This window comes from Morchella importuna (genome assembly GCF_003444635.1).
Source record: "Morchella importuna strain M04M26 chromosome Unknown Morimp01GS052, whole genome shotgun sequence".
Taxonomy (NCBI): Eukaryota; Fungi; Ascomycota; class Pezizomycetes; order Pezizales; family Morchellaceae; genus Morchella; species Morchella importuna.
Window position 1 is genome coordinate 205,470 of NW_025763449.1, and position 24,574 is coordinate 230,043.

At 45.9% G+C, this 24,574-nt stretch overlaps 8 protein-coding genes across 8 annotated transcripts; 2 read left to right on the forward strand and 6 right to left on the reverse strand.

Moving 5' to 3' along the window:
- Nucleotides 1-1,731: 1,731 nt before the first annotated feature.
- On the reverse strand, nt 1,732-5,771 carry LAJ45_10901 (uncharacterized protein; the record flags this gene model as incomplete). The annotated part of the gene is made up of 16 exons (XM_046120416.1): nt 1,732-1,993; nt 2,214-2,522; nt 2,572-2,661; nt 2,750-2,884; nt 2,945-3,064; nt 3,121-3,168; nt 3,227-3,274; nt 3,336-4,366; nt 4,424-4,708; nt 4,759-4,869; nt 4,919-5,029; nt 5,087-5,138; nt 5,193-5,242; nt 5,298-5,365; nt 5,430-5,431; nt 5,719-5,771. 16 exons carry the CDS (start codon nt 5,769-5,771, stop codon nt 1,732-1,734), a joined length of 2,775 nt encoding a protein of 924 aa, XP_045966425.1.
- Nucleotides 5,772-7,502: 1,731 nt separating this feature from the next.
- LAJ45_10902 (uncharacterized protein) lies at nt 7,503-9,016 on the reverse strand (the record flags this gene model as incomplete). Its single annotated transcript, XM_046120417.1, has 2 exons — nt 7,503-8,506; nt 8,959-9,016. The coding sequence occupies 2 exons, from the start codon at nt 9,014-9,016 to the stop codon at nt 7,503-7,505; spliced, it is 1,062 nt and encodes a 353-aa protein (XP_045966426.1).
- Nucleotides 9,017-9,883: 867 nt separating this feature from the next.
- On the reverse strand, nt 9,884-12,910 carry LAJ45_10903 (uncharacterized protein; the record flags this gene model as incomplete). The annotated part of the gene is made up of 8 exons (XM_046120418.1): nt 9,884-10,038; nt 10,098-10,168; nt 10,224-11,047; nt 11,112-11,493; nt 11,572-11,772; nt 11,917-12,047; nt 12,143-12,305; nt 12,588-12,910. The coding sequence occupies 8 exons, from the start codon at nt 12,908-12,910 to the stop codon at nt 9,884-9,886; spliced, it is 2,250 nt and encodes a 749-aa protein (XP_045966427.1).
- Nucleotides 12,911-13,678: 768 nt separating this feature from the next.
- LAJ45_10904 (uncharacterized protein) lies at nt 13,679-14,111 on the reverse strand (the record flags this gene model as incomplete). The annotated part of the gene is made up of 3 exons (XM_046120419.1): nt 13,679-13,809; nt 13,881-14,008; nt 14,080-14,111. 3 exons carry the CDS (start codon nt 14,109-14,111, stop codon nt 13,679-13,681), a joined length of 291 nt encoding a protein of 96 aa, XP_045966428.1.
- A 1,187-nt stretch (nt 14,112-15,298) lies between these two features.
- On the forward strand, nt 15,299-16,179 carry LAJ45_10905 (uncharacterized protein; the record flags this gene model as incomplete). The annotated part of the gene is made up of 2 exons (XM_046120420.1): nt 15,299-16,015; nt 16,087-16,179. The coding sequence occupies 2 exons, from the start codon at nt 15,299-15,301 to the stop codon at nt 16,177-16,179; spliced, it is 810 nt and encodes a 269-aa protein (XP_045966429.1).
- Nucleotides 16,180-16,403: 224 nt separating this feature from the next.
- On the reverse strand, nt 16,404-18,042 carry LAJ45_10906 (uncharacterized protein; the record flags this gene model as incomplete). The annotated part of the gene is made up of 4 exons (XM_046120421.1): nt 16,404-16,820; nt 16,876-17,298; nt 17,354-17,869; nt 17,932-18,042. The coding sequence occupies 4 exons, from the start codon at nt 18,040-18,042 to the stop codon at nt 16,404-16,406; spliced, it is 1,467 nt and encodes a 488-aa protein (XP_045966430.1).
- Nucleotides 18,043-19,558: 1,516 nt separating this feature from the next.
- On the reverse strand, nt 19,559-19,834 carry LAJ45_10907 (uncharacterized protein; the record flags this gene model as incomplete). The annotated part of the gene is made up of 1 exon (XM_046120422.1): nt 19,559-19,834. The coding sequence occupies one exon, from the start codon at nt 19,832-19,834 to the stop codon at nt 19,559-19,561; it is 276 nt and encodes a 91-aa protein (XP_045966431.1).
- On the forward strand, nt 19,714-22,562 carry LAJ45_10908 (uncharacterized protein; the record flags this gene model as incomplete). Its single annotated transcript, XM_046120423.1, has 6 exons — nt 19,714-19,777; nt 19,970-20,968; nt 21,028-21,109; nt 21,172-21,479; nt 21,538-21,710; nt 21,804-22,562. The coding sequence occupies 6 exons, from the start codon at nt 19,714-19,716 to the stop codon at nt 22,560-22,562; spliced, it is 2,385 nt and encodes a 794-aa protein (XP_045966432.1).
- Nucleotides 22,563-24,574: the final 2,012 nt, after the last annotated feature.

Here is a 24,574-nt window from a genome sequence, read left to right on the forward strand (position 1 = left end):
CTGGAGGGGTTTTTTCTTCTTGGTGAAATATCGGTTTTTTTCTAAGGGATGGTGGGTGGCGTTGGATTCATTTTTACGGTCTTTCTGTGTTGAAAGTTTTGCGATTTGAGATGTCCAGATAAGTAATTTCAATCAGTGGTTTTCTCAAAAGGAAAAATTGATGTCCTAAGCCACCCTCCCCTCGTATAACCTGAGTAGTGACAAATGAGAAAGCTGTCAAATTTCCCTCAGTACTACATGTATGAAATTCCCTTCAAAGCACATACATGCTATACAAAGACAGGCCAGTTTGCGGTCCATATCCCCTGGGTCTACATTGCACGCATATCAACGTCCTTGGTGGCTTTGAAATGCCCCGAATGTCGGGTAGAATAGTACAAAGTTGCCTATATAAGTTTAGCTAGCAATTATTCAGCGAGCCAAATTCATTTTGCGAGCCTTGGAGCTTTGTCCGGTATATATGTCATAGTCGCTGGTAGTCAGTCTTTGGCATATATCTGGGTATAAGAGCGCTCTACGTCTGCACTCAGCCTGAAGCTACATTCCCATATTATGGATCAAAGATGTACCTGACTATATGTACATATACGCATAGTATACTGTATGCATATAGTGAAGCGAATTAAATACCCTGGAAACTGGAGAGATCGAGCGAACCTCTTCAATAACTTACATTAGGTCCATTGTTTGTATGTTATGTATATATCCAAAGAAGAGCAGGATCATTCGGGGCCGAGCCAGCCTGCTGGTAACTAGTTCACTGAATAAAACGAAAGGTAGGCTAGATAGGAGGTCATCGTGCTGTTTTAAGTTTAGTAATCATGGGGTAATGATAATATTTACGGGATCAGTGTCCAGAGACGGCTTAGCGCCAGGGTTAGGTCTAGCGCAGCTTTAAGCAAGATTTATTAATACCGTCTAAGGCTTAGTCTACTATATAGCCATTCGCTGAGACTAGACGGTCTATCATGCTAATTCGAGAAACATATGTACTTAGGTGCAACTCTGACTTTACAGTTTCGGTCAGTTAAATTACTAGCAAAGACGCAAAGTCCTCGGGTCACGTATAGGCTATTTTCTAGCATTATGGTGGGAGGAATAAGGTTAAGAATCACGGGACCCGGAGACTTTGGGTCTTTGCTAGTACAACTGGTTAGTCGTGATGGGTGGCTGGCCTCGTGCGACATGCGGGCGAGGTTTACTAACAACTTACTAATAGCCAATAGGTCGAGAATTCAGGAACCATATCATGTCTATATATATGGCTAGTAGTGGTTTAACCCTCGGAATGCTTTCCATTAAAGTTGACTACACGGATGCGTTCACTGATCGGACTATCATACATGTAGTACAGTGAGAATGCATGTTGAAATCTTGAGTCAGCCTGTAGTGTATAAATTCAGATGTGAACAGGGTAGTAAAACCACCTAGACATAATAGTGCGTTACTACCTAATCGGAGATAAACTCGCGGTGGCATCATAGAGCTTCGGAAAGGGTACAAAATTATCCTAGCGCGTGATGTATGATCATATATTATCACTCGTTACAGTTCAAGCGAATTTCATGACTTTTTTTTTTTTTTTTTTTTTTTGTTTAATTCATTAATTGCATGCAACTTTACAGTTATGGCAATAATTTCATGACTTACTACAATGGAAATTTTTGAGAGATTGAAAAGAGTAAAGGAATAAGCTAAACAGTGGTGAGAAAAGAAAGTATAGGACTATTCTTACGCGAATTCCATCTCATCCGGCCCATTGTTATTGTTAAACCCGATATCATCAGTCTTTTTTAGCATTGTGAAGACAAGCGACTCTAGACTTCTAAAAATATTGCTCTCACCCTCGTTATATCTACCGATGAGATCGCCTGTTGTCCACAAAACCTCTTCACCAATCTCGAGGTTTGTGTTTTGTTGCAGGGCCCTTTCAATCCTGGTTGGAATCAGAGCGAACGAATAATGAAGCATGCCAGAATACACCATGTGCAACCTAAACGATATGAGCATAATTCGCTAAAAAATTAAGATTAAGGAACTAGAGAAAGCTGTGTGTGTAGTCCACGAGGTCATCAGGTCGGGGCACAAAATTCTCTTGTTTAGACCCTTGGCTTCGTCTGGCTTCGGGATATTAAGCCTCGGTGTGCCTCAAACCCTTGGAATCAATGCGAACTAGAGGCCTCGTGGGCTACAACGGGAATGGTTTATCTTACCTGTCATGAGCGACGGCCTTATATTGCTCGGGTACTCGCTTGCTACGCCTGATGATCATCTCCATTACTTCTTTGCAAACAAGGTCGATATCTTGTCCTTCTGTGACCTTTTTACTAATGCACGGGCGCCGAGTTTCCCGCTTGACGATAACTCTGTCGACAGAAAAGTCTTTGCCCCTCACAAGAAAACTGACGTTTGGAATATCAGAATCACCTGGAATCCAGAGACTTTCGAAAAGATTCTTGAAGACGGGCGTTTCATTATCAATGATCTTTCTCCCAACGAGAGCAAATCTGGCATCCCATGACCTAGAACAAGTTCAATCGATTATCCTCATATGAATTCGAACAGACAAACCTAAGAGGATGGGCCCAGTAAACACTACCAAATGCTTGTTGGTCGCCGTAGATGGTCGCCTCAAAAGTTCTGGCATTAACCTCCATGATACTATTACACAGATCAGCGACAGTGTCCAGTAAGAGAAAAGAAAAGAAAGAGAAAAAAAAGGTGGGGGGGATTAGAAGTGAAATCATACTAGTTTTTCCCCTTATATTTACAATGAAACTCGTAGGTAACCGTCTTTTTGATATGGTCCGGAGAAAAGAGCATTTCGGCCTTGCTCATTTTTAAGTCGGAGATAAACTCCATGTCGAAAAATTCGGTGGTGATTCTGAATGTGTGTCATATTAGCACTCATATCTTCAACATCATAGGCAACAAATGGCTTTACAAATCAGTAAATATCGTTTTTATCTCCGGGGCTTTCGTTAACGATTGCCACCACTCAGTCCAGTCAATACTGCCCCTGGAGAGTGACTTGGGAACATCGGCTAAAATGATACGTCCTAATCTTCATAAAGTAAGCACTCCAGGGTATTCAAACGTATATGTGGTAATTCGACTTACGAAGCTTCGAAAGTAACGTGGCCCCGCCAACTACGAATATGGTCAAAGCTACCAACATGAATATATCAGTATATTGCCACGGCCAAATAGATATCCTAAGTTTTACCTCTTGCTAATTGTATCATAGAATTTTAAGCTGTTTGATTGTTTGAGCCTACATCTCGTCAATATTGTAACATATGTGTACATGCATGTAGCTGGGGATAGATGGTAACTTTTTGCTTTGATCTTGCCCGTCAAATAAGCCTCTGTGGCTAGGCGCCTTCTGTCTCATAGTGCTCCGAATTTCTCGAGTATCTGCCTCTGAGACACCTTCCTTATCAGAAGCTTCGGTGTTTGTTTTTGGCTTCCTCGTTCTTGGTTGTCTGACTGTCCTTGAAGCAACAGCGCCTATTTGTTCCCTTTCTACAAAGGAACCATGTATATTAACCGCCCTCCCAATACCAGTTCCAAGATGCCTCTCTGGAAGACTGAAAGCGTTAGATATAACGCTATGAGTTTTCAGCGAGGTGTCGCCCTCGCCCTCGTCCTCAGCTTCGACAGTACGATCGAAAGCAGCAAGTTCTTTATATCCGCTAGATATCACACTAGCTTTTCTTCCCTCTTCTTTCGGGCTTTCATGTTCTTCGAGGAGCGCTTCTTTACCGGCTCTCACTCTAGGAACACGTATGGCACCGGTCATGGAGCGTTTCGATGCCCTTTCGTCCAAGTCTACACTTTCTGGTCGATCACCAAGTTCAAACCCACCACCGACCCTAGGCTGTGTTTGACGTGCAGGTTTAGGGGCAGGCACGTCTTTGGTAATAGTCTGTGCTGCTGCACCTCCAGGAGTATTGTATTGGCCTACAAGATCTTCGGGGTTGAGACCTGAGAGGTCAGGGCTTTCCGGTACTTTCTTAGAGACTAGCCTCTTAGACACATTGGTCGGGTTCATATCCTGACTACCCCAGCCATCAAATATATACTCCGCCCAATCACGTGGTGCAGATGCAGATCGTGTGAATGCTGCCCAAATGGGTGCTATTGCAACATCACATGGGAAAAACCGATCCAAGTCAGGATCGTATTCCAGAAGTCGAATAAGGAACATCTTATCAGCGCCATATGTTTGCCATTTAGACTTGTCATAAAACAGTGTCGTCCTTTGCAGCTCACTCTGCTTCGATAATGGGACTAGCTTGAATTCAAACTTCCTCTTTTCCTCGGGATGAACCAAAATTACAGAGATTGGCTCAAATCCGCGTTTCTTCTTGGGATTAGTCAAAGCTTAATTATATATATATATTTTTTAGGGAGAACCTACGAAGAGTTCTTCAATTTTTCTGAGTTTCTTGAGGACTTTCTCGATTGTCGGGCGACTGTTGGCGCCAATCTTGACATTCCTCTTTTCCCAGTCTGGGAAAACAGCGCAATAGCACACCTTTGCAATTTCATTCGTGAGACTATGTCCATCATGGAGATGTAACATCAAACTAAAATCCGCCGCTGTAATCCTTGGTTCCCAATATTCGATGCATGGATAGTTGCCAGTCATATCCGCTAACGTAGAGGGGTTTTGTATGGTATATCTTGGATCTCTCGAAGAAACCTATTCTAAATTCAGTCCCTGCAATAGCTCTCCTTTTAAAATAGGCTTACGATGTCATTTTGCTTCTTATAAGAATCTCTGGGTTCATCTTCTCTTTCTGACCATTCAACAGCTGGTGTATTAAGCTTCGTGAGCCTAGAACGGTGGATGGGCGCATATTCCTAGACCTAACTCAGTTATTGCGAGGTATGTACAAGAGGGGGCCAATACCTTTGGTGTACGGCGTTTCGATGTCTCTGTATCGATGGCTTTGCGGATCAACTCCATGAAATTCGTAAATGCAACTTCAGCATGACTCCTATCCCCTTCTAGAACGAACGTCTAGAGGTGGGTTAGCTTGTTATTTCGGAGATTAACAAACATCTCTAGGGAAACTACGTGATTTATAGGGTTGAATTTGCACTCAACATAGTTCGCATAACTCTCTTGCCTATATATATGAACTTAGGAAATGTCCGCAAACAGAGAGATTAGGTTGGCTTACTTGTAGGCATTGATGAGACTGTCTACAGCAATAGGGCCATACTCAAAAACCTAAATTGTTGATTTCTTCAGCAAACTTCAACTTCGTATAGATCTCAGGACTTACCGTGCGGATCGTGACAACTATACTAGGGTCGTCAGCCATGGCTAGAATATAGAGCGCAACTAGAAATCCTATTTGAAACAATTGTTAAATACGAATTACCACTGGTGAGAGGTAACGAGCGGGGGCTTTTACTTCTGGTGATGGAAAGATAACTTGTAACTTAGTAAGTTGAAAGAAGGCAGGGTTTGAGAGGGAAAGACGTTGGGTAGCTACATGTAGCTTTGGTGTTAGGGCTGGACGCCTTATCCGCCTTGGCGTTATATTGAGCCTCAAATTTAGAGAAAGCACTACATGTAGTAAGTACATGTACTTGCCGGATTCTTTATTGAGTCTGACTCTTTTACTACTCCAAATCCAGCAACTACATGTAGGTGAAAGTAAGGGGAAGCCTCCTTATGAGGCCGTTTCCCACTACATGTACTCTAATTCCAGACCCAGTAAAAAATCCAGCAAGTAAAGTACATTAGAACCCATGCACAATCGAGAAGAACACCCAATAAGATAATTATGGTTATGCCCTACTACAAAGAAAATGTGGATGTTCATTTCTACAAGTAGTATAAAGTACATGTAATGCCTTATTACAGTGGAGTCTCGATAATAGCATATGGTCGGGAACGTATTTTCGTGTGCCACTATCGGGGATATGCTTGTATCAGGAACAACTTTGCCCGTACCGACTCGTTTGAGATTGCCCAACTATATGCTACTATCGAGGATATGCTATTATCGAGGTTGCTACTATCGGGACTCCACTGTATCTCGGGAACGCCTACATTCTAAGCCCAGAGCATTACATTACTTGGCTTGATTGATGTCATAAAGGGCACGGGTGGCTCCTTGTAGATACATACGACACGGAGGATACAAGCTCAGAAACCCCACTAAGAACTAAATATATTTGGAGCTCCAAATATCTCCTTGTAGCTTGTAGCTCTAAGCGTTCTGAGGCATTTCTGTTATAAGATTTCCGGATCATGGGTGGTCACTCGAACCGTCTAGACAAAGATAATTTTGCGCCAAGGCTTGATGAACCTCCTCGCAAAATCGATATCCTCGTCCTGAGACTAACTATATTCCGTATGACAGTATTCTAGCTAGAGATTACCAACGGCATAGTGATAAGTAGGAGCTTAGATCACCTCGTGAATTTGGCACACGTGGGAAATAGAAAAGTAAACACAAGACATGTACAATAGCGATGGAGATAAGCTGATCTGTATGTAGTATCTAGTTCTACGATGCGTATCTCCCATAGATGTATGCGAATAATTAACTAGTTTAGTCCTATCCGCAACAGAAGGTCGCAATATATACAGAAGAATAGCGGCACTAGCTACAATATTTGCCAAAGACCTCTAGATATGAAGTTGTTAGATTAGAATGAAATACTTGACTTGGGTGAGTGATATAGTTTCTTGAGAAAATACCAGAAGAAAAAAAAGAGAAAAAAATGAAGTCCCGAAATGTATAAACAGAAGCCTTAAGATACTGGAAGAGAAGAAGAGACATAAAAGAAAAACAGATGTTGAAGAACATAGGGTGTAGCTAGGGGAATAGTACGCTCGCCAAATGAAGGTAAAGAAAGTACTAAAACACTACATGTAGTAATCATTACCGCAAGATATACTGACAAAGAAACCAGAACACACGAACAGATAATAAAATAAAAACATTGGCACAATCTCCGAAATATCCCTGTAAGAAAAAAGATTCCGCCTCTTCTATAGTACACATGGGCATAGATTGATCAAGATCCCACCTACCCCTCCTGCAAGTCCTCCTCCGTGCGATCTAGACAATGAAGAAGTTAAAGCAAAATGTAGTATAAAAGTGTAGAAATAACACCAACTTGATCCCTTCAGAATCCCATCCAACACCATTCAACCACCGTTCCCCTGACCGAGCTGGGCACTTTCGATATCCAAAAAAAAAGTAAAAAAAACGAAAAGCAAGAAACGAGAGAGTAAGAGACGAAAACAAAGAGAACTCCGTTTTGTGTGCTGTCCAGCCAAACCCCGTCCCAATGCTCCTAATTGATCATTTCAATTCTGCAGAACCGGTCTGTCCCCTAGTATGAAAATCACTAGATCGAACTTAAACATCAACAACCATACAGTAGTCGCCAAACTCCTGCACCGATTTATGAGAAATACACCATCTTGCACATGCGTGATGTGACTACCCCTCACAATGCAGAATTACTCAAGTCTTCCGCAAGTCCCTCTGAACAGCCATAACATGTCGTAGCTTTCCAAGTGTCTCTTTTGCATCAGCCAGAATCTCATTTGCTTCCCTCCCGGTGGCCTCCGCCCTTATCCGTATATCACCAACCTCTCTCTCGGTATCATTCATGGTCTTCGTGTATTTATCGGAAATCCGATTCTTGGCGACCCGCAGCTTTTCGACCTCTTGCCTTTGTTGTTCAATTGTGACCTCGAGCCGCTTCAGTAGTTGGTGATCTCGCTCTCGCTCCGACTGTAAAGCTTCTAGCTCAGCTCGTAACCTATCAACTCTTGTCCTATAACCTTCGTCTAAATGCTTCCAACTCTGTTGCAGAACTTCATATTGATTCACTGCCTTTTTTCTTTCCGATGTCTCATTGCTTAGGGTTGTCATCAGCTCCTGAACCTTCACGTCACTTTGCCTAACAAGCTCGTGAAGACTCGAGTCTGCTTCCTGACGTCTCGACATCTCTCGTTCCTTCTCCGCCTTCAATTCTTCGATCTTGCGATCCTTTCGAGCAAGCGAGGTTTTGTCGACATTGGTCTGATGTATGAGATTTTCGTTTGTGCTCTGCAGCGAATCCCTCGATGACCGGATAGCCTCCTTTTCCTTCCTCTCCTCCTCCCTCGCCGTGGTCTGTGTCTTCAGGTCCCTTTTCAACCGATCGTTCTCCGCCATGAGCCTCTCAATCACCCGTCCACTCTTTCCGGTCTGAATCCGATTACCCGAGCTCTGCTGTGTCGTACCATCGAAAATGTCGCCATTCGGTCCCGGAGAGATTGACAATAAGTCAACCGCGTCTCGGCCGTCAAGACTTCTCCTTTGATCTGGGGTCCTCTGGCCATCCATATCACTACTGTTTCTCCCGTCGGGGGTTACAACACCGGGCGGCAGCGGCATATCATCGTCGCCAGAGGTGGGCGTGTTGCCGTTCATACCGGAAGTAAGTTGTTCAAGTTGAAATATCTCTTCAGCTCTATCGTCTGTTTATTTCTCCGAACAAACTCGATTTTGTCGGAGAGGTTCTCGCGTCAGCCCAGAGTTTCCCGAATTCAGTATGTGTTCTGTTCTTGGTAATTTTGTTTTCCTTTTTTTCCCTGGGGAAGAGAGTATTTGTTTAGATGTGTGTAATTTGGATTGTTTATGGACAGACTGAGAGAGCAGCAACAAGCAACAGACAACAACCAAGGGAAGGGAATTGGTAGGCACCCCCCTCCTTCCTAAATTCCCTACCTGGCCGGGATCTGCTACTTGCCTCACTATTTATGGTCGCCCCAACCGCACAGACATCTCTTGGGGCGAAAACGCGGTAGCGAGGATGATGATGATGAGGGCAAGAGCAAAAGATGGGAAGGGATAATACATGATAGGTAGGAGATAGGAGAAGATGAGGTGAGAAAGGGACCAGGAGTGGAAGAGTGGAGGATAGACTCACCAATATCGTTCTGCAGAAGGACTTGTAGACACTGCAACTCTTGGAATTGTTTTGTCATGATATCTCTGGGCGGGTGTAATAAAATAGAAGAAAGAGTAAATTTACGTAGAGGAAGTGGAAGATATGGCGGCCATGCGGTACTATATCTACATGTATCACTCTCTCTATTTCTTCGCTTATGTATGCCCCTCTATCTACTTGAGTCCTTGCTGCGCGCTGGGACACTTGCCTGACAGGCTCAAGGGGTCGGAACCAGTCTGGGTTGAGACGTCGGCGGGCGTCTGTCTGACTGTTCAGACTGAAATTTAAATCCTGTGGTGAGTGAGGCTCGTTCCCGCTTTCTTGCACTTACATACACAATCTTAAAATAATCACCCCCGGCCGACAGCCAATCCCTGAGTCTATCTATCGTTGAAACGTCTTCCAGAAGATTTTTATAAACATTATCTCATGCAAGGACTGCAAGGGGATGAGCAGAAGGGGCAGTCCCATGTCTTATATGCAATATGCCCATGATTTCTCCACAGTTTCACTCCACTGGGATGATCATGAATATCACCATCGTCATCATCACCACCGCCATATTCTGGTTAATTGTTTGCGTTATTACATGGCATTACTAAAACGCGAAGAGGAAATAATAATAGTAGTAGTGATACAAGCTTCCCGATGACATTTGTAAGATAGGAAATAGAGCAGAGGAAGAATATAGGTATCAGCACATTCAACCATCCTCAACCAGTGACAAGTAGAACATCAAATCAATAATACGCAACTCCGGCCCATGCTTTTCAGGAAATAGTTCCACAATACTTCTACACGGAATCAAAAAAGAAGCAGATGTTAGGTAGGGGAAACGAGTAAGATATAGAACGTAAAAACTAAGCTACCATCCCCCAAAGCAATTATACGGTAAGGCTTAGTGCTAGTTAATCGTGGCTGTTGCACCATTCCTCTGTACCAGAGTGGCCGTCATGCCATTTGCATTCTGGGTGTTGTTCTGCGCGTTATCTATGGCAGCAAGGGCCTCCGGTCTCCATTTTTGCAAGAGCTTCTGAGCTTGAACACGGACCTCGACGTCTGTAGGAGACTATCAGTTCAATGTTTTTAGAGTTCTGGTAAGAAAAGTTGCAACTTACGGTTCTGGTACAAATCTTCGAGGACATCCATGCACATATCCCTGACCGGGGGTCTCAACATCGCCAAATAACTGCCATTGGTCAGTATCCACCATGTATATTCAAATGACGAGAGTGATTACGAACTGTAGCATCTGAATTCCCAGCATAGCTCTATCTGGGTCCAAACACAGCATTTTAACCTTCTGCATGAGCTCTACCGTAACCTCTGGGATCTCTGAGAGCAACCTCATAAAGAGCCTATCTTTACTCTCTAAAAATGGAAAGATCCCATCCATAACTTTCATCATCCATTTGCGGTATTGCGGCTCCCTATTAACCCCCGCGCGCGACATCACCTGGTCATTATACCATTCCTCGTTGAGCCATGACACAGCAACATCCATCCTGCCTCTGAAATCGGCGATGACAAAGTTGTACAGTTTCTCGCGGATCGCTGTGCTTAGGGCAGTTGGGACTTGCATTTGAGCGATTTCTCCATTTTCTTCATCTTTACCCTTCACCTCCTCCTTCACAGTATCAGGCGCAGTATCACCCATCCCACGAGTTGCTAGTCTAGTAAGGACAGCGATCCAACCCTCTCTATCCCAATTACTAGCCGCTAGCCTATTCGCTCCCAGCTTACTTTTCCGCGAGATGAGAGAGGTCTTATCAAACTGGTCCACAACGGAAAACATTCTGTCTATGGCCTGGATAGCTATATCATGCATTTCCTCCGGGGCAAGTGAGGTTGGAGGAGGGAGACGGAATTTCCCGAGTTGGAGCTCACGTTCCTCTTCCTCCTCCTCTTCGTCTTCTTCTTTTTTTTCGATATCTCTTTGCTCTACTTGCTCACCTTGCGTTTCCTCAGCCCCCGGTTGAGCAGCCTGGCTTACTTGACCATCTTGTGGAATTGGCACGGAAGCTGGTGGTACATACGCCATAAGCGCAGTATACCGGCTGTTAACCGCCTATATAACCTGCCAATCAGCAACCTCCCTAATTCGTAAAAGGGAGAAACATAAGAAAACATACCGCGATCGCCGTCTGTAAAGTCTGCTGACTCAAACTGTTGATACTGCCTACAATGATTTGTAACACCAAATCAATTGGCAATTGCTGCCCATCAAAGCTAGTCATGGCTACATCAGTCGAAAGCGTATAAAGCTGTCCATAAGTCATTGGTCCAGTGATAACAGCAACAGGTGGTGGCGGGGGTGGTGTAGCTGTGGGTGTGATTACAGCCTGCGCCTGCGCATTCTCCACCTTCATCCTCTTGATCGCCTCGGCCTCAGGCTGGGTCTGGGTAGGGGCTGGTCTCTTTCGAGATAACTCTTCGAGGACCTCAGCTTTTGCTTGCGAGAGACGAGTGATGTGTTGAGAGATCTTGGCCGTGTATGGGCCGTTCTGGTTCGCACTATCACCGAGGAGTAGAGAGTCAGTGATCCCCATCGCCGCATTGCTCCTTCGCAACTAGAATATGTGGGGGCAATACCGCGCAATATTCATCAACAACACCCGTACCGTCTTCTCCATGCACTGCATCATGAGACGGTTTTTTACAGTATTCGCCTTTGCGATGATGGCCAGCGGGTTGAAGTTCATCACGGCACTCAAGATCTTGTGTGCGAGTGGGGCGCGCGTCTTGACAATTACCGACAAATTATTCAAGGTTGCCGTAATGAGAGCAGGATCACTATAGACAGATTGTCGAGAAATTGATCATCAATACCTATAATATTATCTACTGAGGGGTTTGCGAAGGAGGGGGGGGGGGGGGGGGGGGGGGAGTAGTAGATGAATGAATGAATTGATGAACTAAATGAGAGTTTTGTCCAACCTTGGATCCTCATGGAGAATACTTAGAAGCCTATCGAGTAGACCTTGCGCCTCCGCATCCAGTGCAGGCAAGGAGAGTACAGGGTGGTTAGTAGGGACCATAGTCAATGATATCTCTGACCTGTCTGCAAGCTATACACCCCCGACCAATTCAGCTATTAGTGACGTCGGGAAGTATGGAAGGGAGCATTATCAAATAAAGCTAATACAGAAGAAAAAACACTCACTCTAGGGTCCGTGACTCCCCTCGACTGCACCAATATGACACGCTGGACAAACTTGATACACCCTAAGCGCACACCCACTGGCCCTGAATCCCAAAGACTCAGAATCTTGGATTTGATCATGTCCATTTTGTCCCATGTAGCTTGATCATCTCGATTATTGCACCTGGAAATTTAATAAGGGCAAGAAAAGCACTCGGTCTCAGTAAATCGTTCCCCATGTCATTGCCTTCTTTTCCAGAAAAGCAACACCAAATAAAAACAAAAAAAGAAGAAAAAAGCAACATGGAGCGCAGGAAATCAAACTCAAGTGGACGAACTAGAGTCTTTCCTTGATTTAGGGGAGTAATGGGCTGGACTGGAAATAAAATAAATGGATAGAGTGGATAGGCAAAGGCAAGAAACTTGAACTTCAAAAAACCAAAGCAGTGGTGGCAGCAGCACGTACATATACCTGAACACCAGCGGATACACACTCGCACTACACTGGACCACACTCTTGAGGATGCCCGCCTCCTTCTCGTCCATCAACCTCACCATAGTGTCCAAGCATGTCACGGCCAGACTCTGCTTCTCGTTGATATCCACCACGGGCGTCGAGAAGGTCTCTGCAAGGAAGTCAGCTCCCCAACGACGTAGCTCCACGATAGGTCCAGACACGATAGGCAGGATCCCGTGGAGGACTTGCGGCCAGTAGACAGGGTCGCCGAGGACTAGAGCGCGGGCATCGCCCAGTTGACGGAGTTGGTCGGCGACGGGAGTGGCGGCCATTATGAGTGATTTCTTCTCTTTGGGGGGGATGTTTTATTTGGCCTGCGAAATGTACTTCTTTTTCTTCGAGCCTTATGGCCTGTTTCTTTTCTTGGCCAGACTTGCCTGGCTAGCTTCCTGTTCTTCTCTCTCTGTTCTGGCCTGCTCTAGCGGGTATGGTACGTTGCTCTATTACGACGCGAAAATGGAAAAGAACTGGGAGGTTGGAAGGGGAGGATGAGATTACAGGGGCAACAGTGTAGTAAGAAGTGAGGTAGGTAAATAATAGAAGCCAGCACTGGCAGTGTAAGAGGAAATTGAGCCGCTTCCTTCAGCCTTCCCCCCTTCTTAGCTTTGCTCCAGGAAATCTTATCTCCTCGAGGGGTTAGGAAGCAGAGGTATTATTATGTTAGTAGTTTACCCTCTGGAAGAAGAAGAAAATGGATCGATTGCGAAAAGATTGAGATTGATGCTGTCGGACGTCGCTTTGTTGAAGGTTCGCGAGGACGTGTGCAACACCGGGCAACATATTCTATTGTTGGTGTGGCGCGTTTGTTGGAAAATGAAACGCCTGCCAAGGAAATGCTTTTTAACCAGCCTCAAATATTGAACGATACAACAGACTAGAGCTACATGTAGATATGAAATCGCAGATGCTAAGTATTATTTGGACACGAGAGCTGTACTAATAATTTATACAGAATTGAGCGGGGAACTAAAGACTGCTCCGTTACTACACTAAATTTATAATGTCTCCAAATTAACCCCTCCCAACTTATCATCCATAACTCATTTTCCTAAAGGTCCACTTGTGATAGTACTAGTGCCCACATTCGGTGTCTTTGCAGGCTGGGTGGGTGCATCTGGTACTGTTACATCCTCAAAGTTGTCCTGGGCGACAGCCTTGATTGTGTAGAGGTCTATATATTCCTACATGTCAGCAATCGTGCGTTACGATTCTCTATCTTGATACGACCAGGGAACTCATTACAGATTGACCCAGTCAGCGCCAGAATAGCGGCGCCGGTGAGAAGGTTCTTGACCAAAAAGGGTTTCCGAGCACGAATGAGAGACGGCCCTTGTGTATAGTCGGACTGGTAGTATGACGAGCGAGGGGCTCTATTTGGAGGGACATGCGTAAGCTTCCTCACTTTTATTCACATCGAAGCAGGGGGGGCGGGGGTGTTTACACTGGGCCTAGGAGTCTTCGTGTAGGTATCATTGTAGGTCGGTCCGTCCGTTCAGTTTACAGAATATGTTTGACTCAGTCTCGGTGGTGTTGGTTCAAACGTCAAGAGGTTTTAGTGCAGCGGCGGTCGCCGACGTTGCGCCATTACTGACGCAAGTCTATGCAGACCTCAGAACGCCAAGCTTCATCTCTCTACTGCTCACGTGTTTGGGAACCTCGACAGGCGGTTGTCAGGCACATGTATCTAGCCTTACGAACGCTTAAAAGTGTTTTAATAACGTCACTGGAGAAACAACATTATGACGAGATGCCCCCCATGAACCATAAGCGTGCGAGTGATACTCTATGACGGAGATCACGCGGTGCCCCTATGTTCTATATCCCCACGGGAGCTATATACATGTATGTAGGTGCCTCGGAATTTATATAATTCTGTGACCGTTCTGGAAGTTGGGAGGGAACCCGAAAGTCCAGCGCGTTGCCGAGAAAAGCCGATAAATGATTTACATCATTCACCCCGGCCCAACCCAACTCAAGACATCCAAGCTTTGCGGCTCTTCTTCAATCCCTGTCTGGTAATACAACCGAGCTACAAGCCAAGTTTTTTTTTCTTCACAAATCTCTGTAATTAACTGAATATAACAAAAGATGTCGGATTACATATATCGCCCACCACCGCCCCCACCACCACCGACATCTTCCAACAGCTCCGGGGGTAACGCAAATCGCGGGGGATACAATGCGAACTCACAGCGCGGCTCTGGAGGCAATCGCGGCAATAGAGGGGGAGGCGCACGTAGCGGAGGCTTCAATCGTGGTGGCAGTGGTAGCGGTGGTGGAAATGTTAGTATTGGGGGAGATTCTAGTCTATGTCAACAGTACCAGCGATCCCCCCAACAGCAGCGGCAACCACATCCACTACCTCAATTACCATCAGCTGCACACTACAATCCAGCCTTTGTAGTACAGCAGCAACATCAGGAGCACCATGGGAATCAGCAATGCCAGCAATACCCACTATATCAGCGGCAGCCACATCAACCATATCAAAACCACTATTTCAACAACAACCCAATCTACACAAATCCACAGTATCAGTCATCACTGGGCCCTCCTCCTCCTTCCCTCCCCCAGCAGCAGCCACATAACCCATACCTCTCATACTCTCAAGAACATTACCAGTCCCAGCACTCGCAATCCCTACCCTCAAACCACCTCAAATGCAGCAGCATCCACCCTTCCCCGCTGCCGGCTGGCCTACTCACTCCTCCTATGGCCACTTTAGCCCGCCTCCCCAGCCGCCTCCTAGAAAGCAGCAGAAGCGGGAGCGTGATGATAAACCTGATATGGACGAAGCTACATGGCTCTCTCTCAACGGCGGGAAGCTCATCGGGACTAATATTGCCCCTCCGGAGACGCCGGAGGAGATTGAGGCCTGGATCGCGCAACGAAAGAGTCGATTTCCGACTGCGAAAAAGATTGAGGAGAACCTGGAGAAAAAACAGGAGGTAGCTGCGAGGGCAGAAGCAGAGGCGAAAAGGGTTGCTGCGCAGCAGAAAAAAGAGAGGGACTTAAAAGCTCATGCAATCGGGGGCAAACGAAAACGTGTCACCGCTGATACTGGAGATGGAGATGGCGCGCCACTATTATTAATGGGCTCAGACATCGACAACGACTACGACACCAATGCCTCTGACTCCAACTCTGACAATGATGGTGCACCGCCTGAAATCACATCCTCAAAAATCAAATCTACAGTCCCCGAATCCGCAATCCGAAAGCCGGAGGGACAGGGCTCCAAGAAGTCAACTGGGCACTGCCGTGATTTTCTGCGCGGAAAATGCGCGAAGGGCGATCGGTGCAGATTCCGGCATGATAAGGAGCCAGCTAAGAAAAGGGAAACTAAGATCGAGGAGAAGAAGACTTTATATCAGCGGGTATGTGTTCTTTATTAGTTATGGGGCTGTGAACGTATGGGTTAGGGTTTGATGTCTAACGTGAGTGATAGCTTGTGGAACACGATAGGGAGAAGGAGAATACTCTTATGCTACAGATCATTCAGTACCTGATTGACAAAGGGCAGCTGCCAGAGGAAACATGACCCCGTCAGGTATAGCAGAAGACTTCATCCGACACTAAGTAGTATAAATTTGCTGTTAGAGTGTTTACCGCGAGGGTGCCCTTTCTTGTTCTTAATAATTGTACGATAGCCGCAATATAAGATAGAATACATAAAAGCCTAGTAAAACAACAGAAACCAAGTAATTTTTTTTCCATCAGAATCATTTATATTACAAACCTATTAGACCGTATTAATCCGTTTTTCTACTTCGCATTCTTTACCTTCCACGCCTGTGATCTCACAACCGCTCTAGCTCTCGGCTTACCAGCCTTCTTCCCACTCCCCCCCTTCTTAATCCCACTATCTGTATTAGCCGTAGCTCTCAACCCCTCAAAAACGTCACCTTGACTCTTGAGCTGTGCCGCTGCCGCACGTCCAAGAATTTTACTTGCACGGTTCAGCTGGTCCCGCTTGCGGGGATCGACTTTAGGTTGGTAAATAGATCCCTTTATGTTGTCTCTTGGTCTACGGGGGGTAGGGTCAGGGCGACGATCACGATCATTTTCAGTTGACCTTTTTGCGTTTCGTTTGATAGCTCTAGCGCGCGTGACGCGAAGTTTACGATCATTAGGCATGCGTTTTTCATGGAGCAGAAGGGCCTCGTCGACAGCCATTACGTCCTGTGACCATGTCAGTGGGTTGGTGGTGGTGTGGGCGAATGGTTGATATACATACCTCAAACTGAACATAGGCAAATCCCTTTCCAACGTTTGTTTTGGCATCCCTAACAATCCGTACACTTTCAACCTTCCCCGCGGTGGAGAAATGCTTCCAAAGACTTTCCTCCTGTGCCTCGAAATCCAAATTTCCAACGAAAACACATCGTTTGGCATCGTGAGGGGCTGGGTGTGCAACGGAGTCGACACGGATGTGGCGGTCAAGGAGAACAACGCCGTTGAGTTTTAGGGCTTCACGAGCTGCAGCGGCGGTTTTAAAGACAATGTAGGCGTTCAAAGTTTGTTGCTTCTCATGGAACTTATGGGTGATAAAGGCAGCCTTTCGGGGAATTTGTTCAGAGAAGGCGATGGAGCGGAAGCGGACGCTCTCGATAGGGCCAGCGCCAGTGGTAAAGTGAGATTTGAGGAGTTTGTATTCAGGCTGCTAGAGGTTAGTTATTGGGATTTAAAGTGAGGGTAAGGTGGGTGGATTTGACTTTTGAGGAAACCACTGTAGAGGGGACGTTTCCAAGGAAAACAGTCCTTGCAGCTTTATCGATCTCGATTTGCTTTTCATCTCTCAGAGTTTCGTGCTTAATTTGGAACTCTGACTCTTCTTTCCTATCACTTTCATCCCCTGAACCATCCTTTTCACTCTCCGGAACACTAATCCCGGCCTTCTTTGCAAGCTGTTTATTCCTCTTCCGTCTCCTCTCTTCTTCTGCTGCATCTTCTTCGTCCTGAAGCTTTCGGAGGTAGGCGTCCTCAAGTTCCCCGTTCTCTTCCTTCCGTTTCCGTTTCCGTTTCTTATCTGTTATTGTTACTTTGGCTACTTCCGGGATTGGGTCGGTAGGATCCTCGGTATCCTCAAGATCGGCAATCTCTTCATCAACCTCCGAAAGATCGGCATCGGCATCGGCATCGACATCATTCACCTCATCATTGTGCCCCTGCTCTTCACTTCCCTCAGATAGTATACGGGCAGGCTTTGCGGGGGGCTTTACAGCACCAAACTACAGTAACAAAGAGTCAACAATGTATCCTTATTGAGTAGGATTAAAGGTGAAATACGCACGCTCGACTCAAAGAGAGAAGCCAATGAGGGGTCAATTTTCTTTTCAGGAAGAGTCGCAGTTGAAGTCTTTTCCTTCTTGGAAAGTTTTTCTGATCTGTCCTTCTTTCCCATTGCTGTAAAGTTTACGGCGGGGTAAATATGTTGATTGGAGGGAAGCAGTCTGGTTGTGGGAGCGACTTCTTTGAATTTCTCCGGCTCACACTTTTTTTTTTCTTTATCGGCACTCGGTGTTGAAGACGGGCAAGGGTTCCTGGCGTGTCAGGTGGAGCGGGTAAAAAAAGTTTTGGGATAAGTGCAACAAAGTGCGCGTGACAATAGCGTTGTTGAACTGACAGATTGGCAGGGCAGTCAGGATATTTTAAATACATGTAGGCAAGGGCAGGCACACAGCAAGAGATTTGGCGCAAAGGTTTGGTTTCAACGTGAATTTTCCTCTGCCCCCGGATTTCTTGGCACTCAAGCCGGCAGCAATATCAATTTTCGACCAGTTCCGCACACGCAGAACTGTTACTGGGATGCGTGTGTGATATGGGCGGGTGTGAGTGAGGGAGTGAATGAGGGTGGGAGTGCGTGAACGATATGTGGGTGTGCAGTGGGCGCGGTGCTGCACTACATGGTTTGTATGTGTGGATTATTGGTATTGTGTGTGAAGCTCAAATTGGGCAATAGAGAAGGTATTGTACATGTAGTTTTGAGTGAATGAACGATGATGATGGCCGGGAGAATAAAAAGCAAGCAAGCAAATAAGCGTTATATAAATAACATGAAGTAATTAAAAAAAGTACATGTAAAGTACATGTATCTATGTGGAGTGAATGTAAGTGATTTTGAAGTGGTAAAAGATGCGGCTTCATGCTTACTGCCAGAAAGGTTGTGGACAGTGGGGGGTCGCGCCGTCCATACATGTAAAGAGTTGCTTGCTTGTTGGTGCCGGCGGAGGCTGGGGGGGGGGTACATGTGGTAGGGTGTAGGTACTGCGGTGTAGCGTAGGTATCCCTCGCCCTTCTCCGCCGGTGTTTTCCTCTTCTCGCTCACTGTATGTACATACCTGGACGCTTCCACGAAACAACTTTCCCCACCAGCAACATCCACCTCCTCGAAGGTCGCCCCATAATCGCCTTCACGGCCCAGTGTTCGCCATCCGTCCGTCCGTCGTCGATAGGCTACCTGTACATCTTCCTAGCCGTATCGTTCATTCGAATAATCGAATAAGTTGTCTTACTACTGCAAACTCTTCAGAACGCTCCATCTCCGCCTCTCGCTATCTGTGTGTGTATCTCTGAGGCCTGCCTCCTTCGAGACGCTCCACCCACTCTTGCTCGTCATAGGAGAGAAAAGGTGCCCTTTCCCCTTCCCCTCTCCCCCGGCAACTCTCGCACCATTCCGAAAAGAGTCCGATCTTGTTCCCTTATTCTTTTCATCTGTCGCCGTAATCACTGGTCCTTCTGCACCCTGATCCTTCCCCTACTCACCAATACCCATTCTCACTCACGCCCACTCTTAATTTCCTCATCTTTCCCTCCTCACATTATTCAACTAACTCAGGCCCAGTCTGTGTTCCCCCCCCCCCCCCCCCGGCCGTATATTCCCGGCACGAACGCTTGTTTGGGGCGGCTCTTCTGAGTCCCTACTTCATCTTGGTGTCAATCGTTCCATTAGACGTCACCATCCTGCTAAACACAACAACCACCACCTCCTCCTCTTCCACGGCTCTCACTTCTACTCTTGCATCTACAGAGTCCGTCTCCCTGTAGACATCTCGCTTCATCCGCTGCTCATAGCATGACACCAGCTCTAAAACGCGGCAGCAGATCTCGTCCCTCCACCATAGCTCTGGAAGAATCTGGTACCACTCCTCCTCGTATTCTCCTTCTCCCTCAAAGCCCTCACTCTCCCCGCACATATTCCCTGTTCCTATTTGGATATCCTCGCATCTGTCTATCCCTACTACCTACCATCCTACCCCCTCCTTCTCCTTCTCACAAGTCGGCCAACCTCTCAGGAATCTAACCAAAGACTCCCCTACCTCCTACTACAGCAGGACGGCGGCCCCGAAAGCGAACGCGTTCAACTAACTCGTTGCCTTTATCCTCCGAACCACCTTCAGGCGTCCTATCTACCCTCAACAACCGCTCTCAATCACTTCCTCGCTCTAACGCAACGAAGCTACTCGACCGCCGCGTTGACGGCCCCTCAGAAGACTCAAAAGTGCCGATCCTCTCTGATCAAATGGCACCAGACGCTACAGCTGTCGAAACACAACCCCTCTCCGCCGGAGCTCTGGAGAATTTGAACGGCCCACCCCGCCCCTCTCTCTCAGGAACAAGACGAAAGCATAACGGTCACGCTTCGGACCGCGACTCCGAGTCTAGCCTCAGCGACATTGGCGAGGATTCGGAGGCGGAAACTGAAAGGCTACACAATTCCCCGCTAAAACAGAGACCGAAATTTGTGCAACACAGGAAAGATTCAACATCCACAACACAAGCAATCGCGATCGAAATGCCGGTTAGGAAAGAGGTGTTGCTTGATCAAGGGGATGTTTTTGCAGATGACGCTGCTGATGATTCTACACCCTCTACACCTACACAATCTAGCCCCAGCAAAAAGCGGAAAAGAGATTTTCAAGAATCGCCTATTGTACGACCTACGGAAGAGCCGAAAACAAGACCATCAACACCACCCCCTAAGAAAAAAGTACACACCCCTCAAGTACCATCAGAAAATGGCAGTGTGAGCACGCTGGAAGGGAAAAAACCAAACTCGGACGACGATGAACATCCTGCTATAACTAACGGAATTCGCCAGGAGACCCCAGTTCCAATTGTGACTAACGGTAAGGACGTTCGGCCAGTAAAATCAATTGTCAAGGTTGCTACATCTGCTGTGGAAGAATCCGATAGCAATCCGGACCAAGACCAAGAATCTGAGCGTGCTATTGGAATTGAAATTGAAGAGAATACAGATGTCGCGGCTCCCATAGTGCCAGAAGAAGAGCATGGCGATGCTGTTGATACGATCGGGGTGGATGACGAAGGTAAGCTGTGTAGTGGTAAGAGCATTTTCGGCCGGCTTTTTTTTTTTCTAATAACTCAGATTTAGAGCGCGCATTAAAGAAGAAAGCTGCTATGGAAGAGCTCGCGGAGATAGAACGTGTTTTCGCACACCTCAAAGATAGGTTAGGACTAAGCGAAGCCGCCTTACTATGACGTAAAACGTTTTTGCTGACACTTGGCAAAGAATTTATTCCGAAAAACTGCGCAGAGTTGAAATCGAAATGAAAATGATACAGGATGGCACCCACCCTGAATACGTCGCCCAGAAAGCTTGTATCGACCAGAAATTAGATGAAAAAGAACGTCTAGCCGACGCCCAGTACAAGAATGGTATGGAGTCTCTAGAGATTGCCACCCGAGTTACCAAGGCCCAGGTGCATTCACAGTATTATCAACGAGTAAGAGAATTACGAGAGAATACCCTCAATAAATGCAGTGAATTGTGGTATCATATTCAAAGAGAACGGAGGGCTGGTGATACATTAGTTTCAGGTTTGTCTTGCCTCGTGGTTTTTGTTTGCTTAAGCAGGGAAGTAACATGGAACTACAGAATACACCTATCGGATACCAGATCGTGCAAGTACAAGGATACAGCACCGAAGACAGTACAATTGGGAAGTTGCACTTCTGACAGGAATCTCTAAACACGTTGGTTTTCCAGCTGCCCCTGACGTCTTGGGGGCATCTGAAGAAGAACGGGCGGAAGATTTGGAGGCCATCGGAGTAAGTCGTTTTTTTTTTCTCTTTTCGCTCGGTGTCCTTCTTGGAGCACGGGGGATGTGTAGCCACGGGTGAAATTCTAATGCTTCTTTGCAGATCGCTCCACGTGTACCTGTGAGGGCAAGTGCAACCGTACAACCACCTGTATTACGCGACCGACTGCTTGATGATCATTACGAGAGGCCTCAGCCTATTCATTGGTCCCAAGTCCAACGACACTCGCCGCCATCTCCTGCACCCCAGCCTGTTCAGGCCCATTCGCATCCCCACGTACATATTCACCATCATCATAATCGAAGACATGCCGCGTCTGGGGTGTCCAATCAGCCTGACCAACCTCTTTTCCTTAAACAGCGTGTTCCTTCTGCAGCAGGTTCGGCAAACCCTAGTCATTCCCAGCCTTCAAATGTTCCATTATCCGCATTGCTGCAAAACGACATAAAGCAAGAACATTCTTCACCACGACCTCCATCTAGCCTCGCACTTTCCATTCATGGCGGAAACAATCAAAATCGTTCTCCTCAACTAGTACACAATCACCCCCAATCACATCCCTCTCAGCGTCCATTACAGTATAACTACTCTGGACATCCGATGCCGTCACATCCACTGCAACCACCACCTCATCAACACCATAGTTTGTACGCCCGTTCTAGTAGTATAGAATCACATCCAGCTCCCCCACCAGCACAAAGGATAATTGATTTAGGGAGCCCGGCCCCTGGGGAAAGGATATATGGGAGAGAAGTCGAAGCACCGGATGGAGGATTGAAGAGGCTGAAAGAAGAGAGCGATGGTTCACTTGGAATGCCCACGGCAACTATGAGGTTTCCCTCACGGATGAGTGGTTTCTAATATGACTTGGGTATTGCACGTAATGAGTGTTTATAGGGTCACTGCGGGGGTCATGCTTAAAGATTATGGTCGGGTCTGATTTACTACTGGCTTTTGTCTGAATACGGGGATTTTTTTTTTTTTACACGTTTGGGAGGCGAATTGTGTTATGGGTACAGTTTACAAGGAAAGGGGATTAACACCAATCCCCCCTCCTTTGTGCATTATTTATTCCGTCTGGTTCTTATATCTTTACTACTCCGGCATATATCGGGTTCATCTATTATCTGCTAGCTTTTTGTCAGGCCTTTTGTGTAAATCGATTTTCCTCGGGGGGTCTTGTTTTGTTTTATTTTGTAAACGTGGGCGGGTGATATTTTGGTATTATCTTCCTTTTTATTTTCCCTCTTTCTTCATTGTTCTCCCATTTCCTTCTTTATACTTAGGTTACTCCTCCTCTTCACACATCCATTATCCCTAACCCTGCCTCTTTTTATAAGACAGGACTGACTTGGTTTTTGTTTTGTGTTTATTTTTTAATGTGGAGTATGTGTCTGATATCGTTATGATGGCTTGGTGCGTGGTGAGTTGGGGCTGTTGGAGGCATTATTTGTGCGGAGGAGTTGTACGTATGGCATGGGGGCTAGAACCTGGGATTTTGTACAATCACTCCATATGTGAAGCATATCTCTTTTGAATCTGATGCATAACGGCTAGAACAAAAGAAAATGGACACGACGTAGACAAAAGATGTGGGACAAATCTACATTGGTATAAAATTACAGCCATTGTTGCAATGAAATGTTATCCGCCAAGCAGGCATCGAGTATTTCTTTCTAGGAATATATAATACCGTAATCTTTGACTATCCAGTCCAACGATTTTGACTTGTGGGTTCAAGAGGGTTGTTTTACCGGAAGCACCGCAAGATCGATTTCAACCTGCTGGTTAGAACTATAGTAGTATTAACCTACACGTAGGTATAATTAAGATAACGGCACTGTAGGGATATATCTAAGTCGGGGGCATTCAATGAGTTATTAGATGTAATAAGTAACATATATAAGTGGAACTGTCGAGTGACAATGCATGATGCGCTTGATTACATTTTTTTGGTTTAATTCACTAATTGCATGCAACCTTAGCGCTTGATTGCCCATAATGTTCCTGCAAAAAAAAAATAGTGAATTCGTCGTAATTGACATGTATTTACTACCAAAGCCAGCATTTATAGCTGTAGAAAGATTGAAAGGTATCGAGAGGATGAAGTTTGACAGTCTTATACAGTGCGATCGCCCTTAGCGGTACAGAAAAGTTGCGAGGTTCTACCCTTATGATAAAGCATAAACCCTTACAGGGAATTGAGGGTTAGGGCTTAGGTTTGGAGAAGGGTGCAGTCACGGCAATACTTTTGAACATAAAACAACAACCATAGGAGCTATGGAATAACAGAGTATTCCAAATCAAGCCCAAGATGGTGACTTCCAATCTGGGAGCTTGCCGGTTCTCAGGAACTGTTGATTGGACCACTCGAAAATTGATCTCTGTGAAGGCCCGCCTCTTTTCAACCCGGGAGTGTTTGAAGTCATTGTTGTTAATAGCGGTGGGTTAATGAAGAGTAAAAGGTCCAAATTTCACCTAACCCTTCCTTTTCTATGGGGTAACGCAGGTACTCTTATAGCAAATAATCGGCAATTTACCTTTAGAGTTGCGTACGAATTATTGGGACCGGAACCCTCTATCTCTATAAGGCGAATACCCTTATAAGCCGAACTCTTATAGGGAGATCGTAGAGTACAGGGACTTTAAAGTGTTTTCTGTGTTGACTATTTGAGTTTTATATATGTTCGTTCCCATACAAGAGATGAAACTTCCGTTCCGGTTCCATAGCTACATGTATATATGGAAAAGGGGTAGACTACAAGTCTGTTGGCGAGTATGCGATGGTAAATACGAACGTAAAATGAGTATAAGGCTTACAAGTTGCGTTCTGCAGCAATTTATTTAGCAGAGAAATGACGACACCGAATGAG